Source organism: Aplidium turbinatum, chromosome 12, assembly GCF_918807975.1.
Source record: "Aplidium turbinatum chromosome 12, kaAplTurb1.1, whole genome shotgun sequence".
NCBI classification, from domain to species: domain Eukaryota; kingdom Metazoa; phylum Chordata; class Ascidiacea; order Aplousobranchia; family Polyclinidae; genus Aplidium; species Aplidium turbinatum.
In genome coordinates, this window is record NC_137483.1 from 22,844,828 (window position 1) to 22,860,528 (window position 15,701).

At 41.8% G+C, this 15,701-nt stretch overlaps 1 protein-coding gene across 1 annotated transcript; it reads left to right on the top strand.

Moving 5' to 3' along the window:
- The first annotated feature begins 147 nt into the window (after nucleotides 1-147).
- On the top strand, nucleotides 148-13,548 carry LOC145780853 (uncharacterized). Its single transcript, XM_082592500.1, has 8 exons — nucleotides 148-379; nucleotides 795-965; nucleotides 2,091-2,426; nucleotides 4,866-5,030; nucleotides 9,854-10,189; nucleotides 10,414-10,608; nucleotides 11,639-11,743; nucleotides 12,969-13,548. Exons 3-7 carry the CDS (start codon nucleotides 2,294-2,296, stop codon nucleotides 11,728-11,730), a joined length of 921 nt encoding a protein of 306 aa, XP_082448626.1. The 5' UTR covers nucleotides 148-379; nucleotides 795-965; nucleotides 2,091-2,293; the 3' UTR covers nucleotides 11,731-11,743; nucleotides 12,969-13,548.
- Nucleotides 13,549-15,701: the final 2,153 nt, after the last annotated feature.

A 15,701-nucleotide genomic window follows, 5' to 3' on the forward strand; every position in this document is an offset into this window, starting at 1 on the left:
AAAAAACGATTTTAGTTTTCAGAGCAAGAGTAGCCTATGTGGCTGGATAGGATTGTATTGTGACTGTATAATGGCTTACTTACGTGTACTTTTTGCTGAGGTACTTTTTGCTGCTGAGACAAAGTTTCTTCGACTAATTTGATTAAAAGTTTGAGTAAACGTTTTTATATTGGAAAACAAACTAATACATTTTTTTTTGTTTTTATAGATTGCTCTACCTCGCAAGACGGTGTTAGCATTAAATATGTAGTCCAACCTTGCCGGAGAACCTGCTATGGACGCTATACTTGCCAAAAGGGTTTTTTTCCACTGAACAATGACTTAGTCAAGTGCGGTAGAAACCAAAAATGGGAGCTCCCCAATAATATCTGTATACGACGTTAGTCTGGTTGATTGCTATTTATCTGTATGTTGAAGTACATCAACCGTTCAAACTTAGAGCTTTGTCATTAACATTTATGTAACCGAATTAAGGGATGTAGCCGAATCTTTTTTTTGATTCCTTCAATATATTTTGTAACATTTATCTGCGATTGGCAGGTGGTGTGGTGCTAAACCTGAGACCTTCTAGCCTCAAACAGCTATGTGCTGCTACTTTTATTTTTCCAGTCAACCGCTTGCCTACAATACTGCCCAATTAGTAGCCTGATGGTCTGAGCATTCGAATTTTTGTTAACAATCTGTTTTGAACGTCCACAGTGAGAAGAGGTTGTCAAATCCATCGTATTACGTCACACACGTCGGCAGGAGACGTTCATGCTTTGAAAACTATTGTTTGTTTTGACACTTTCCAGTTTGTCCTCTAACTCAAGGGAAGATTATAGTCAAATTGAAGACCGACCCCTGTCCTGCTGTATGTCTTGGAACGTACTCTTGCATTAAGGGTTATGTCCCCTCTGACAGTCTCCCGGCTCAGTGTTTACATTCCTCCAAGTGGAACGTAACAGATAGCAATTGCATTAAAGGTAAGCTATTGCACGTTCTTTTCTGTTTGACTTATTTTTGTTTCGCCCAGGAAGGTTCTTTTAACAGTCACTTTGGAATATGTCTTGGCCTTGCTTTAATGTGTAATATACAGAAATAAATTGAAACGTGCGAACGTTTTCGATTACACAACATGTTAGCTCTTGTCAAGCATCTGAACAACTAGTATACATGAAGCGAAATAAAAAGCGCACAAGAATGAACTAAACATGGAAAAAGACGTTACCTCTCCAGCAAGATTGTTTTATATTTAGCATTATTAAAACAATGAAAACTATTAATACTACAAAAAGTGCTCAATGCCAAGCAAAAAGGCAAAGCAGAGCGAATTAAATCAAATATAGTTATTACTATCTGAAGCCTTTACAAATTGTTTCACCTAACGGATCATCAGAAGGTCTTATTCAAATAGAATCATTATTATATTATTTAAGATCTTTACCGGTTCACAATATGGAGGCTTATGAAATATCACAATCAATTCGCGACAGGAACCTCAGATTTTCTTTTGTGCATTCTGTTACAGTCTCTTGTTTCCCAGCAACAATGGTTTTCAAACGATCGCATTTTTGTCCTTTGTTGCCACAACTGCTCAGGGTCTAAATTTTCTACCACGGCTTGACTCGATTGTGGTCATAGAAAACAGGATTGTTACCGGTGTTTGTTTTTTACTCACCGTAACGCTAAGCTGAGTCTCCTAGCTTCCCTGTTCCTCGTTACTTTGATCGATGATAATCGAGATTACACACATTGGTTCCATTGGCTTGTAGCCAGTTACTATATTATACTTTTGTAAAAAAAAAACACAAATCTCCACCGGTTTGCCGTTTTGCCACAGTAGGGCGCTTCTTTGTTCATATTTGATAAATCTTGCTTTCATTTTATTCCAAGACATTAAACTTTTATTTGTAAAACCTTTTCACTCTTCTAAAAAGGAGAAAGTACTTAAATTTTCCATCTTTAAAGTTAAAATATATAATAGCCTTCGGTGTAGTTTCGGAAGGTGAAAGGCTGCAGATTCACTTTTATAATTCTTTTCATTGTGATTCATAACGTTCCCTGTTTTAAACGATTGTTGAGATATTGATGGATTGTTTTTTTTGCAGTCAATATTCAAAAATTTTCCTTTTACCCTGAAGATAAAGAAAGTACATTCGCGGTGGGGTATTCCGGTGTCACTGCAGGCATTGTCCTGAGCACGCATCGGCTGGGGAGTTGTGCTTGGAGGTATAACGGGAAGTTGGACAATGTTAAGCTTTATGTTTCTTCTGGGTGTCCAAGAAAGCACGTGGTTGGAGGATACGAAACCATGATCTGTGAAGTAGTTGGCGATTTCTTACACAGCAATATCACCTTCCATGAGGTCCTAAAGCTTGGCAAGAAACCTTTACGCTTTGAGTGCCGGGGCGTTGCGTACGTGAGAACAGCAATAGACGTAAAATGTAAGAATTTCTGGTATGTTTAGGAAAACACTTTCATTGTTTAAGAAGAATCTGTTAAACTTAATTATTTATTGTTCAAGTAATCACATATGGCTAAAAGTTGATAACTATCAATACTTCGTCTACTACCAATGCGTCGTAGATCTACTTATGTTGTAGTCTTGTGAAATTAAGAGTAACTTACATCTAAGAAATCAGGGTTTTGTTGTATAAGTTCGAGATGCGAAACCACATACCAGGAGAAAGGTGTATTAAAAAAAGTATTGCCAAATGTTCTTTCGGCATAAATTTTATTTTTATTTGGAGCTTAAAAGTGAAGGCAGTTCCCTTGGTAAATCAATTCCATAATTTGCGCAATATACATGGTATTGTCTAACGAGCGACTTCTCATCAATGATTTGGTGCTTGTATCTCCAGGTCTCTTTGTCTGCAGAATTTGCCCTCAGAGAAATCACATGTTCATAAAGTCTTGTCTGGGCGTTTACCACGTCATACCTTAATGATCATTTTAGATCTGTTTTTAGGTATAAATTCGCTAAATGTTCTGTTTAGGCCTAATTGCGAACTAAACTACAATTGAAACATCTGCACTCTGCAGGCTAATTGCTTACGTGTCTTCTGGGACTTGTATAAATTTTCAAATAGTATTGGTGGGCAAAAAAGAAGTGGCTTTGTTTCAATTCTGCGCGGTTTTGAAAAGCAGCTTGTTGGTTGACTTTTAAGCCAATTAGAAATATACTTCAATTTAAAATAATATCTGGTAACATTTTTATTTGACGCACATTATTCTCCACGAGTAGTTTCGTCTCAGGTAGGCCTACTATATGAATTCTTACCTAGAATCGTTAATGGCTTTTCATGGTTGACGCTGTAGAGTTATAATAAGTTTTGTAAGACTGACATTGATATCTTGTAAGGTTGTGGTTAAACTAGTTGCAGTTGCTTAAGGACTTGCTTTATTCTGGTGAATTCGTGATGCAAAATGGCCTTATTCCCATATCCACACGAGCACAGCATACTGCATACTGTGTGTTACCGCTGGTTGGATGTTTGGCGGCAATCACTTGTCAATTCTGTTTCAAAAACTAACCAACATGATTAACGCTTTGTGTTTCAAACCACTTATTATTACGAATATTATATTCAGCAATGTATGATTGTGTATGTAATATGTATATATTGTTCTTAGTATTGTCTGACGCATAGGGTTTCAGTGCTTGAGCACACATCCCACTGTGCATTTGTAAGCTCATAAAACCTTACCACATTTAAAAAAATAGATTTGGCATAAACTTGATTAAATGTGACTGTCTCAATCAATGTGCAAGGCCTCGCGTCGGGCTTCTTTGTATCTTGACAGAACGTGCTGTTTTCATTATGGATTTTGATCGATGTGTTTTTATCGGTTACTGACCTGAAGTAACCTTTGATTGCGAGATCTCTATTATGTAATGTGTTTCCAGAGCATTCGGGACATTCATTCGGAACAAATCTGGAATGTTCTGTTGTTTTTCACAATTGCCGAGTGACGTTTGTCATGACGTCATAAGGATGTTTAACAGTAGATCAGTGATTGCGAAATCTTTATTATGTGGCGTGTTTTCTGGAACCTTCTGCCCTACGTGACAATCTAGAAACTTCTTTAAACCTGCTATAAATAGTGGTGTAAATTGATGGATTATTATTATGAGCTGATTAGTATGAGAGTTGCATTATGAAAGTTGATTATTATGAGTTGATGATGAGAGTTGTGTTATGAGTTGTGGATTGGTAGTTGGTGCAGAAATTATTGGTGATTGAGACTTGAAGTAATTGAATACAGGTAGATGAGAATTGGTGCTGATATAAATTGTGTTCGAAATTAGAGTTATTTGAGAAGCCGTTCGTTAAGGTCCTTCAAGAATTTTCATTATCATTTCACCAGTAGAACTTATTCGACATTTAATTGACTGCTTTTCGGTTATACCCATTAAACTACGTCATTGAACCTTTCCAAGTCTTTTTCCTGGTAAGAGATAGAGAGAAACCGTGACAGTGACGCTTTCTTCCCCTTTAGAAAAGCTGTGCTCATCTTCTTTTTCGTTTGAACCTTCTTCGCCACTTCAAGGGTCGAGAGGCTCTGCCTTTTACCACCCTTGGGTTGTGGCAGCGACGCGGTTGTTCAGTTGTAAGATGGTGGGATGACGGTACTTGTCGACAGTGGGACTGCCGCGCTCTGAAAAGAGCGGTTCTCGTGGGGTCTTGTGCTGAGCGTTCCGGGTCGAGGTTCGGTTTCGACAGTCGTCGTATCGCATTTTTATGATAGCTACTTATATACATGGGGGACCGCGTGAAGGTGACTGTTGCCTACGTCACAGTATTCACAGGATAGCTACACTTGAGCTGATTGTTACTTCTATTCCCAACTGATGATCGCACGTGTATTATGTTGTTTGTCAGATTGTTCAACCAAACAAGGCTCCGTTCGGATAACCCACCCGGTTTCTTGTGCGTACAAATGTATCGGGACGTACCATTGCAACAAAGGGTCGCCTGTAAATAAAGAAAGTGTTGTTTGTTTGCTCACAGCACATTGGAACGTATCAAACGCGCATTGCACTGCAGGTATGATCGGAATTTGCTGCAATTTCTAATTTGTCACGTATGCATGTTATCTGAAAATAAGAAGGTGTGGCTTCGCCCGTGGTAGGATTTCTTTTTGGGGTTTTCTTTGCCTGCCTTCCTCTTCATTGCTCTGAGCTATAAGCGCATCAAGAAGTGTTCCCCTCACGACCATTAGCACTCTTGTTAACGCACCATGGCCGATCTTCATAAAAAGTGTCTATTTATACAAATTTTAAAAATATCAGCTTAAAGCTGTATAGGCTAATAATGCTATAGCCTGGATATATATACAGTATATCATATTATTGTTTTTATTTTTAAATATTTATTTCCTTTTTTATCTTAAATTTTTCTGAAGTTGTTGCGACCGTGCCAATATTTTATCTTAATAACTTATTTCAGTCTCAAGCAGGTCTTAACGTTCGCTTTTTGTCGCTTCCACCTTTTTCTAGACTTTTGCTATATTGACGTGTATTGTTTTCGCTGTGATGGTCAGAAATAAAAAATAAAAAAATTGAACTGAAAATAGATCTGTGACATTTTTCCGAAACATTTCTGTTATCTTTTTCAACTTTTCATCCTTTGTGAAAATGTGAAAATCAGCTTCATTCGTTGACATTGTTCGTTCTAGACTTTGCCGATGTTTCACTTTAAGGTGGGGCTCTGTTGGGTTGGAGTGCTACTATTCGGCGAGTTCCCTATTCGGCGATTTTTTGAAAATCCAACGACGCCTTCTGCAAATCCAACAATTGAATATTATTCACTATTCAAACATTGAATCAATGTATATACGAACTGTTAGGCTTATTCGGTTCTTTGAATCCTACGTCCAGTGCCGGTCTAAGGGTATTTCGGGCCCTGTGCGGAATATGCTTTGCGGGCCCCATTGAGAATGATCCAATTCAGTAGTGTAGCTAGGTATTTTGAAGGGGGGTGGTTTGACGGTCGGCGGCGAAGCCTGATGGTGTGATTGCTGAAGACGACACCCAGCGGCGGGGGGTATGGGGGGGCCTCTCCCAGAAAAATTGGAAAAACTACTTTGAATTTGAGACATTCTGAGAGCATGTTCAACAAAAATTTGTTCATGAATATTACTGTAAAATGGTGCTGTCCGGTGGCATAGCAAAAGGATAAGATCATGCTTTCTTTGGCATTTTTCGGAAATTAAGCTATGTCTCTATGTTGAGTCTGGATGCAACCTATTTCGTTTCCTGAAAAATTTGTACCCCGATTTCGTACCCTAAAATCGGAGTAACAAAATCAAATTTCGACCTATTTTGTTTTAAATTCAGTTGTTTTTTTAAACTTTTCTGGTTTAGTGTGTGTTGTATCGGTATAAATCAATTTAATTAAACCAGCGCAAGAGTTTTTAATGATAAATTACTTAGTTTTTGACATAAAAATCGAACGTTGGCCAGCCAGAGCAATCAAGCCTAGTCAGTTTTTAAGCTGGGCTGCCAGACAAGTTTGGATCAATCGCACTTCAAAAATGTTTTTTTTCTTGCTTTTATTTCAATGCAAAGTGTTTGATTTTTTAATTGAATTTAAATTTTGTTGCTTTATGTCAGTGGAAAAGTGACAAAAATTGTCATAAATTGTTATTTTGGGCTCAAACTTTGTAATAATATGTTGCCTGGATTTGATTTGTTAAATTTCGTCTGAAGAAAACATTATTGACCTATTGTGTTATTCGGTTACACTCAATTATTTCTCATTTACATTCTATTCAATTTCTTTGTCAAATTATACGGTCACATTGCGCTAGTTTCATGCAGCCTAACAGGTCACACTGAGAGTCACTCAGCCATTTCTTTTATGACAGAACAATAGGTCTATACCTTTTTTTAAATTGTGATTATTTTTGTACAGTATTGTAATACTGTTGCTAAAAATGTTTTTACTCGTAGCCTGTACTATTTATTGGCTTGAAATTTTCTTGGTTGCGCTGAAGTTTAAACGCCCTTGCTACAAGAGTTTATTGATTTCAAAAGTTTTCCTATTTTTAATCACCCGGAATAAAGTTTATATTTGAATAAAACCTCAGGGCTTCACTTGAGGATCGCAGCAGTACATGATTTCTTTGTCTGTATGCCACACATTTGTTGATCCAAACTAATCATTTTAACTATTCAAAAGTACTAACTTATAGACATAAACATGACGAATGACATAAACATGACGAATTCTAATTTAATAGTTCAAACATTCTATTTTTTTCTGGACGATTTCAACGTTTAACGACGTAAAAACGATGTAAAAATGGCAATAATAATTAGGCTACGGTACCCGACAATTTCCTTTCCAAAATTTCAAAATATTGCCAAATAGGGAACTCGCCGAATCGGACTAGCCGAAACGCCTCGCCGAAACGGGCCATTCCGGCGTTTGGTATGAGTCGTTGTTAAATGTGGGGTGGGGTTGGGTACGAGTTGTGTGTAAATGTGAAGCTGTGTTGGGCATGGGACGTGGGTAAAGATGGGACTGTGTTAGGCAATTGGCATAGGTCGAGGGTAAAGGTGGGGCCGTCTGGGGTATGAGACGTGGGTGAAGGTTGGGCTGTAATGAGTATGGAACGTGAGTAATGGTGGGATATGTTAGGTTTGGGATGTGGGTGAAACTGGCTTTGTTGAGTATGAGATGTGGCTGAAGGTGAGGCTGTATTAGGTAGGAAACGTTGGTTTTGAGACTATATTGGGGAGGTGACGTGGGTGAAGGTTGGGCAGGTGACGTGAGTGAAGGTTTGGCTGTGTTGGGCAGGTGACCTGGGTGAAGGTGGGGCTGTGTTGGGCAGGCGACGTGGGTGAAGGTTGGGCTGTGTTGGGCAGGAGACGTGTGTGAAGGTGGGGCTGTGTTGGGCAGGTGACGTGGGTGAAGGTTGGGCAGGTGACGTGAGTGAAGGTTTGGCTGTGTTGGGCAGGTGACGTGGGTGAAGGTGGGGCTGTGTTCGGCAGGAGACGTGAGTGAAGGTTAGGCAGCAGACGTGGGTGAAGGTTGGGCTATGTTGGGCATCAAACATGGGTGAAAGTGGGACTGTGTTGGGCAGGTGACGTGGGTGAAGGTGGGGCTGTGTTGGGCTGGTGACGTGGGTGAAAGTTGGGCTGTGTTGGGCAGGAGACGTGGGTGAAGGTTGGGCTGTGTTAGGCATCAGACGTGAGTGAAGGTGGGGCTATGTTGGGCAGGAGACGTGGGTGAAAGTTGGGCTGTGTTCAGCAGGAGACGTGAGTGAAGGTTGGGCAGGAAAGGTGGATGAAGGTTGAGCTGTGTTGGGTAGGACACGTTGGTTCTGGGGCTATGTTGGGCAGGAGACGTGGGTGAAAGTTGGGCTGTGTTCAGCAGGAGACGTGAGTGAAGGTTGGGCAGGAAAGGTGGATGAAGGTTGAGCTGTGTTGGGTAGGACACGTTGGTTCTGAGACTATATTGGGCAGGAGACGTGGGTGAAAGTTGGGCTGTGTTCGGCAGGAGACGTGAGTGTGTGTTGAGCAGGAGACGTGGGTAAAGGTGGGGCTGTGTTGGGCAGGTGACGTAGGTGAAGGTGGGGCTGTGTTGGGTAGGAGACGTGGGTGAAGGTGGGGCTGTGTTGGGCAAGTGACGTGGGTGAAGGTGGGGCTGTGTTCGGCGGGAGACGTGGGTGAAGGTTGGACTGTGCTGAGCAGGTGACGTGGGTGAAGGTGGGCCTGTGTTCGTCGGGAGACGTGGGTGAAGGTTGAACTGTGTTGGGTAGGACACGTTGGTTCTGAGACTATATTGAGCAGGAGACGTGGGTGAAGGCTGGGCTGTGTTCGGCAGGAGACGTGGGTGAAGGTTGGGCTATGTTGGGCAGGAGACGTGGGTGAAGGTAGGACTGTGTTGAGCAGGAGGCGTGGGTGAAGGTGGGGCTGTGTTGGGCAGGTGACGTGGGTGAAGGTGGGGCTGTGTTCGGCGGGAGACGTGGGTGAAGGTTGGGTAGGAGACGTGGGTGAAAGTGGGGCTGTGTTGGGTAGGAAACGTGGGTGAAGGTGGGGCTGTGTTCGGCAGGAGACGTGGGTGAAGGTTGGGTAGAAGACGTGGGTGAAAGTGGGGCTGTGTTGGGTAGGAGACGTGGGTGCACACAAATAGACCCAAAATAGCGTCTTTTTTATGTCTGGACACGCTTTGATCATCTCAGAAGTGTGGCACTCAACTGTTGAGTCAGTTACATGGTTTCAATTTGTTGTGGATTGCAAAAGTAGAGATTATAAGAAGAATATATCAGTAGTCTAGTAGAGCATTTTGACGGTAATCACAAAAAACGGAAAGCTGACAACAAACCAATATATTTCTCACCAACGATGACTTTATTCTATTGAAACTTTTCTAATAACAATTGTACAACAGATACATCTATGGTAAACGAGTATGTAGTTGTACTTGTGACGCATCTGTCCATGGGATGTTTGTAACAGATTGTTTACAACCTATCACGCGACAATAGCTCATTGTTTATAGTTGGATCAAGTATGAGACTCACCTTATAGTTAAATATCTTTTATTTTTGGTTCTGCACAATACTAGCTCTGCACCACATCGATCAGCTGATGTTTACAGTGCAATGTTTTATGTTGTACAGGGTGACCCAAAAAGATGAGTACCCATGAAAATTTCAGTTGTGACTTTGATTGAAAAGCTATTTATTTCAAATTACAACCACACATTATTCAGTTTATGGAAGACCATTGACCAGAGCTTCAGCTTTTTCTGTCAATTTATGGCTTTCCCAAGATGTGTTCCAAATGTGAAAAAATCGAATAAAACATGGGTACGCATCTTTTTGGGTCACCCTGTAATTTCTTTTCTTGCATTGGCAGAACGTCTCGAGCGGCTGGAATTTTTCCCGATAAATGGAACAACTTTTGCAGTAGGGCTGGAAGGCATGACGGTAAATTTACAATTCAAGAAATCTCTGGTGCAAAGGTGCACTTGGCTATACGGTGGGGAGTTGGATAATACCGGTCTGCTGAAAGGAGACGCTGTTTGCAACAGGAGGATCATTGTTGGAAAAGATGAAACTATCACTTGCTTCGATGGAAATACATTCATCTCATCAAACCTAACCTTTCACGATCAGCTGACCCATGGCTTCATTCATGTCCGACTTGTCTGTGACAATCTGGCTTTCCTTGATGAATTTCTGGCCGTACAGCGTTAGTGACATTGATTTCATGTTTGTGGCTTAATAATTTTATGCAATGACAATCCAATGCGTCATTGCTTTAACGAACCGGCATTCCATGAACTTTTGTGATGCCTTTGTTGTTTGATGGGTCGCAAAAAAAAACAGCTATGAAATGAACTATACATACTTTCAAGATGTTGGTGGTAGTCAATCTGTCAATCAAACCTACCAATGTATCGTTATACTTTCCAGATTGCTCAAGCAGCATTTCTACTTCCACCGTCAACTTCCACACCAACAGCATGTTCATTAAGTATAGTTCTCTGACGGCATTCAACTGCGGGGAAGGCCAGGAGCTGGCAGGCACAAACGTGGTCAAGTGCATGGCCAATGCAAAGTGGAACATAAGCGCGTCTAGTTGCAAAAGAATAACTGTATTTAACGGCAGTAAGTTTCTGTTAATTGTGTAGTTTACACCAGTGCTTTTCTACCTTTTGTCATCATGGAGCCCAAAATGTACTTTCGCTTTATCACACAATCCCCATCGGCAGAAATTAAAAAAACACAAATTACTTATTAGAACTTCAAATACTGTGTTATTAAAACCTGACCATTCAAAAAATAAACAGTCACTAGAAAAGTTAACAAGCAAAAAGTTAAATCTTCTTCTTTCGTGTGAGACAGGATTGTTCAGATTGGCTATGCAAAAAATGCACTGATTAGTAGGCTATCACGTCATAAGGTCAATTGTCATCTAGCAAAATCACAGCAACCATGATGCAGTACCGGATGTACTGTGCGATAGACTGAATGAATGCTTTTAAAATAAAATCTGAATAATGCCTCAATAAAATCTGCAAAAAATCCTGTGGATCAAATACTTGAAAAAAAATGGACATTTTTTATAAAGTGAAAAGTCATTTTTTGGGGATGTTAGAAAATGCCTTACTTGGGATTAGTCTCGTCCTGTTGCTCAACACAACAAACAGTGTACCAGCCTCATTTTTGTAATCAAATATCGATTTTGCTTTTAAAGCATCTTCAGTTTGATATTGTCAAGAGCTTCAGTTTTGATATTGGCTCTTGACAATATCAAACTGAAGATGCTTTAAAAGCGAAATCGATATTTGATTACAAAAATGAGGCTGGTACACTGTTTGTTGTGTTGAGCAACAGGACGAGACTAATGATAAGAGACAGTCAACCGCTTCAAGGGGACAGTTTGCTGGGTGGTTCACAAAAAACAGAAAAGTTTTATTAGTCAGTTACTTGGGATTAGTCAGCTATCAATGACTGAAAATGAAACAAAATTGGTAGACATTGTTCTCTCCACTTAATTAGACCACCTGTTTAATCTGACCAATTCGACTTAGTCCGGACGCGGTCCGATTAAGCGGTTTCGGCTGTATTGTCACCAGCATTGAAAGTTAAACTTCATGGTTTTCAACTGTCATCAAATCCATTTTTACATTTCCAGCTTCAGGCGGCACATCGGCCATACGTAACTTCAAAACTCATTTGCTAACTCCAATTGCTGTGTTCTCCACCATCGAACTGACATGGCCGTGACCGATCAAACTAGGTATGTTGGTGTTCTAACGACCAGGTTGTCAAGAGCGAGTGCGGTTCGGGTGTTTGTAATCTGCAGGTCGCTGCAGCAGATGAGGTTTATTAACCAATCGGAAGGCAAGATTTAAATCAGCTGATTGCAGTCATGTGACTCATTACGGGTGCGGTTCTGTCACTCTTGATCGGATAATAAATCCGTTGAATGGTCTTTCATCAAGCAACGATTTTTATGTTTGTAATCTAACAAACGGCAGTTTATCCACTAGCGTTTCATTAAATGAGAATTGATCAAAACGATAATTCATTGGTGACCATGCTAATTATTACCTATCATAATAATTTATGAGCGTCATTCAATTGTACAAAGATGAAGAGGGTGATATGCAGATCTGGAGATTGTTTTAGATGTGAAAGAAAAACTGGTCTGTACTGTTGAAAAGCTGAATGACGAAGTTGAATCAGTGAATGCCTTTTGCTATCTATTGGAGATAAATTGAATGCCAGTGGTGGTAGTGAAGCGGCAGTGACTGCAAGAGTAAGGTTTGGTTGGGTGAAATTCAGAGTGTCGAGAGTTGTTATGTGGTAAAAGATTTTCGTTGACAATGAGAGGAAGAGTTTATACTGGTTGTGTGAGATCTGCAACGCTGTAGGAGAGTGAGACACGGTGCTTACAGAAAAACAAGAACGATTTTAACAATGACTGAGATTGTGCGGGCAATTTGTGGTGTACAGCTGATGGACCAGAAAAAACTTATAAACTTGCTTGAGTTGAATGTGAATGTTGGTTAGTTGGCGAATGGAGTGAGGTGGAAAGGGCATGTTTTAAGGAGGAATGAAGATGATGTTTTGAGAAGAGCATTGGTTGCGAGTGGGTGGTTGTAGGAAACCAGAAACACCCAAGAAAACACGGTAAAGGCAGGTTGAGGAGGCTTGACAATAGAGGATGCTTTGGACAGGTCGATGTGGAGGCATGGTGTGAGGGCGATTGCGGCACTTGGAGATGAATCCGGCGACCCTCTGTAACGGAGACGTCATCGAATTAAACCTAGACTACTACCACCACCACATGAAACAAAAATTTATTTACACAAAACTTCTCTGAGCTAATCGGAGTTTTCACATTCGTTATATTATTTTGTACGTCGTACTGGTAGACTTGTCATTTAGGTTTAATGTCATCAACTGCTACTAAACTCGTAATGTTTGGCTGTACCAGGGTTTTTATTATTGAATTTCAGCATTAAAGATGGAATTCTGAATGGAAATCAAGTATCACCAGACTTCATTCGTTGATTTCCGACGCCGACACACGCCCCAATCTGCCTGACACTTCAAAGACATGCGTAGGTGCGTTTCAACTGTTTCCGTACGGGCGTCGGATTTTTCCGCTTGACCATGCACCAATGGGGAATGGCTTCCTGCTGTGAATGTGGTGCCGAGGAACAGACAGCAGACTACATCATCATCAATGACTACCATTTTCAAGCCACCCAACGGAGTGGAAGGTCTGCGCGTCTTTGATGATGAAACCCAAGACTGGCTGCTCTCTAGTATCCTTCCGGTGTAGCCCGGAAACATCGTGAATCTGGGGTGGTAAAAAGATAGACCCTCGGCCTCAGATGCTCACACAACAAAGAAAAGATGCATTGAAGATATAAACAGTGAAACTACCACCATGTCTGACGAAACTTCTGTTAGACATGGTGGTAGTTTCTGGATTATGGGCTTTGTACTGAAATTGCGCATTCCAACCATCTTACCCGGTTCTCCTCATCGAATACCACTTCATGGATACTGAACAAAGACGGTTATTTTTCTTGAATGTATTAACAAAAGAAAAATGATCGAATCGCAATTTCTGCAACAAAATACACAACGTAAGATTGTTAAACTCAACACTAGAACTAGAACAAAAGAAGCTGTTGTTCGCTAGCCTGCCAGAATGAAATGATACGAATAAAACAGAGTACTGCCTCGCGGAGTACACGTGACAAAAGGAGTGCAGAAGTAATCAAGGAAGCATGCTAACTGCAGGCATTTGTGCATCCCCCCCAGCTCGTAAGGCGAAACTGTAGACTTACGAGCTCGACCCCTTGATTACCCATTGACCAGAGGATGCGTCTAAATCCAATGCCGGCCGTCGGGACCGCGTGGAACGGCGCAAAACAGGCGATTTTTCAATGTGAGGGACTCCACTTGTAGGTTCGGTTGGTTCCACTGAATCGAAAGGTAGCGGCTGCTTTGGAGGTTCAGGTGAGTGCTGTGGCTCACAAAGCTTCGGGCTTGAGGCTGGTGTCGGGCAGGTGAGTGCGGGCGGACTGTGATCTGCATCGAGAAGCAACATCGGAGATTCTCCAATTTCTGGGCTAGGGCCTATTTCGTGATGCGGAGGGTGGGGAGGGCAGTAGTCCGTTTCAGGAGGCTGGGCAAAAGAAGATGATGGGAGGCTCTGTGGGTGAGCAATGATGTTTGGTTGAGGAGGGATGGGATCGGCACATGCTTTAGTATGTGGAATTACTCGCAAGAAACGTCGATTCCGTTTTGTGATTCTGCCCGACCCGTCAACTTTCACTACATATTTGTCATGCGGCAACGTTTCGACAACCATTCCCACTTTGTCCCATTTTCGAGGATAGTTGCCGTTTTGGTTTTGGATAAATACGCGTTTTCCACATTGTAAGGTACGTAAAGGACGAGTATGCTGAGACAGCGCCTTATCGGTTCGACCAGCTCGCAGGCGAAGGGCGTCTTCCTTTGCCTTCCATGTATCCCGCCATGTACGACGAATGTGACGATTGGAGAACTTGACTAGGCGGTTTACAAAACCGAATGCGTCGCGCAGAGGGTGACCGAACACGATCTCTGCTGGAGAGATGTCACAGTCAGGATCAGGTGTGTTTCGCAACTGTAACAATGCACGTAAGAAGGAATCGTTGTTCAGGTCTCCGTTTGGGCTCACATTAGTCATGAGCAAGCGTTTTACAGTTTTGACAGCCACCTCAGCTCGACCATTAGATTGAGGGAAGTAAGATGACGATATGCGGTGCTGCACACCCCAATTTTTAAGAAAGAGTTCAGTAACGGCAGCCGTAAATTCGGGACCCCCATCTGTAGATATTTCCTCAGGAACACCAAACGTGGCAAAGTACGAGCGCAAGAGTTGAGTCAAAGCAGCTGCTCCTGCGGCACTCGATCCTGATGGCGTGGCAAATACATCCGACCACCCAGAGAATCTGTCCCCAATGACCAAAAAGTGACGGCCCCCATAGTCAAAATAATCTGCAAAAATTTTCTCAAATGGTGTAGCTGGGGGATCACATGGCGTCGGGGGAGGAGCTGCTTGAGATGGAGCATTACGATTACATGAAGTACACGAGTCACGAATAGCATGGATATCATTAGTCATACCGGGCCAAAATACTATAGCACGTGCCCGGCGTTCCATGGCAGACACACCTTGATGACCAGCATGCAACGTTGAGAGTACTCTAGGCCTAAGCGATGGTGGTACAACAATACGATCATGATATAGAATAACGTCGTCTTCAACAAAGAACCCGTCACGATAGGGGAGATATGGGCGAATGTCGCCGGTGTTGGGAAAGGTGAATCCCGTTTCAATAGCTACCATTAACTTGCTAAGGTTTGGATCGGCGGCTGTTTCCCGAACGATTTCAGGCCATTGCAAGCAAAAGGCATGGGCGGCATCTGCCTGTATGGCAGTAACCAGCGCCATTTCTGCTACATTATTTTCTGCACACGACGCTACAGCAATGAGATCGCATGATACTGGGTGACGTGAGGCAGCATCGGCTGCGCAGTTGGTTGTGCCAGGTAAGTGTGCGATATCAAAGCGCCACATTAGTGTACGCTGTTTTAAACGAAACAGGCGAGTGTTAGTGATTTCGTCCAACGTACGGTCACCGAATATTTTTACCAATGGCTTATGATCCGTTACAATAACCAAATTA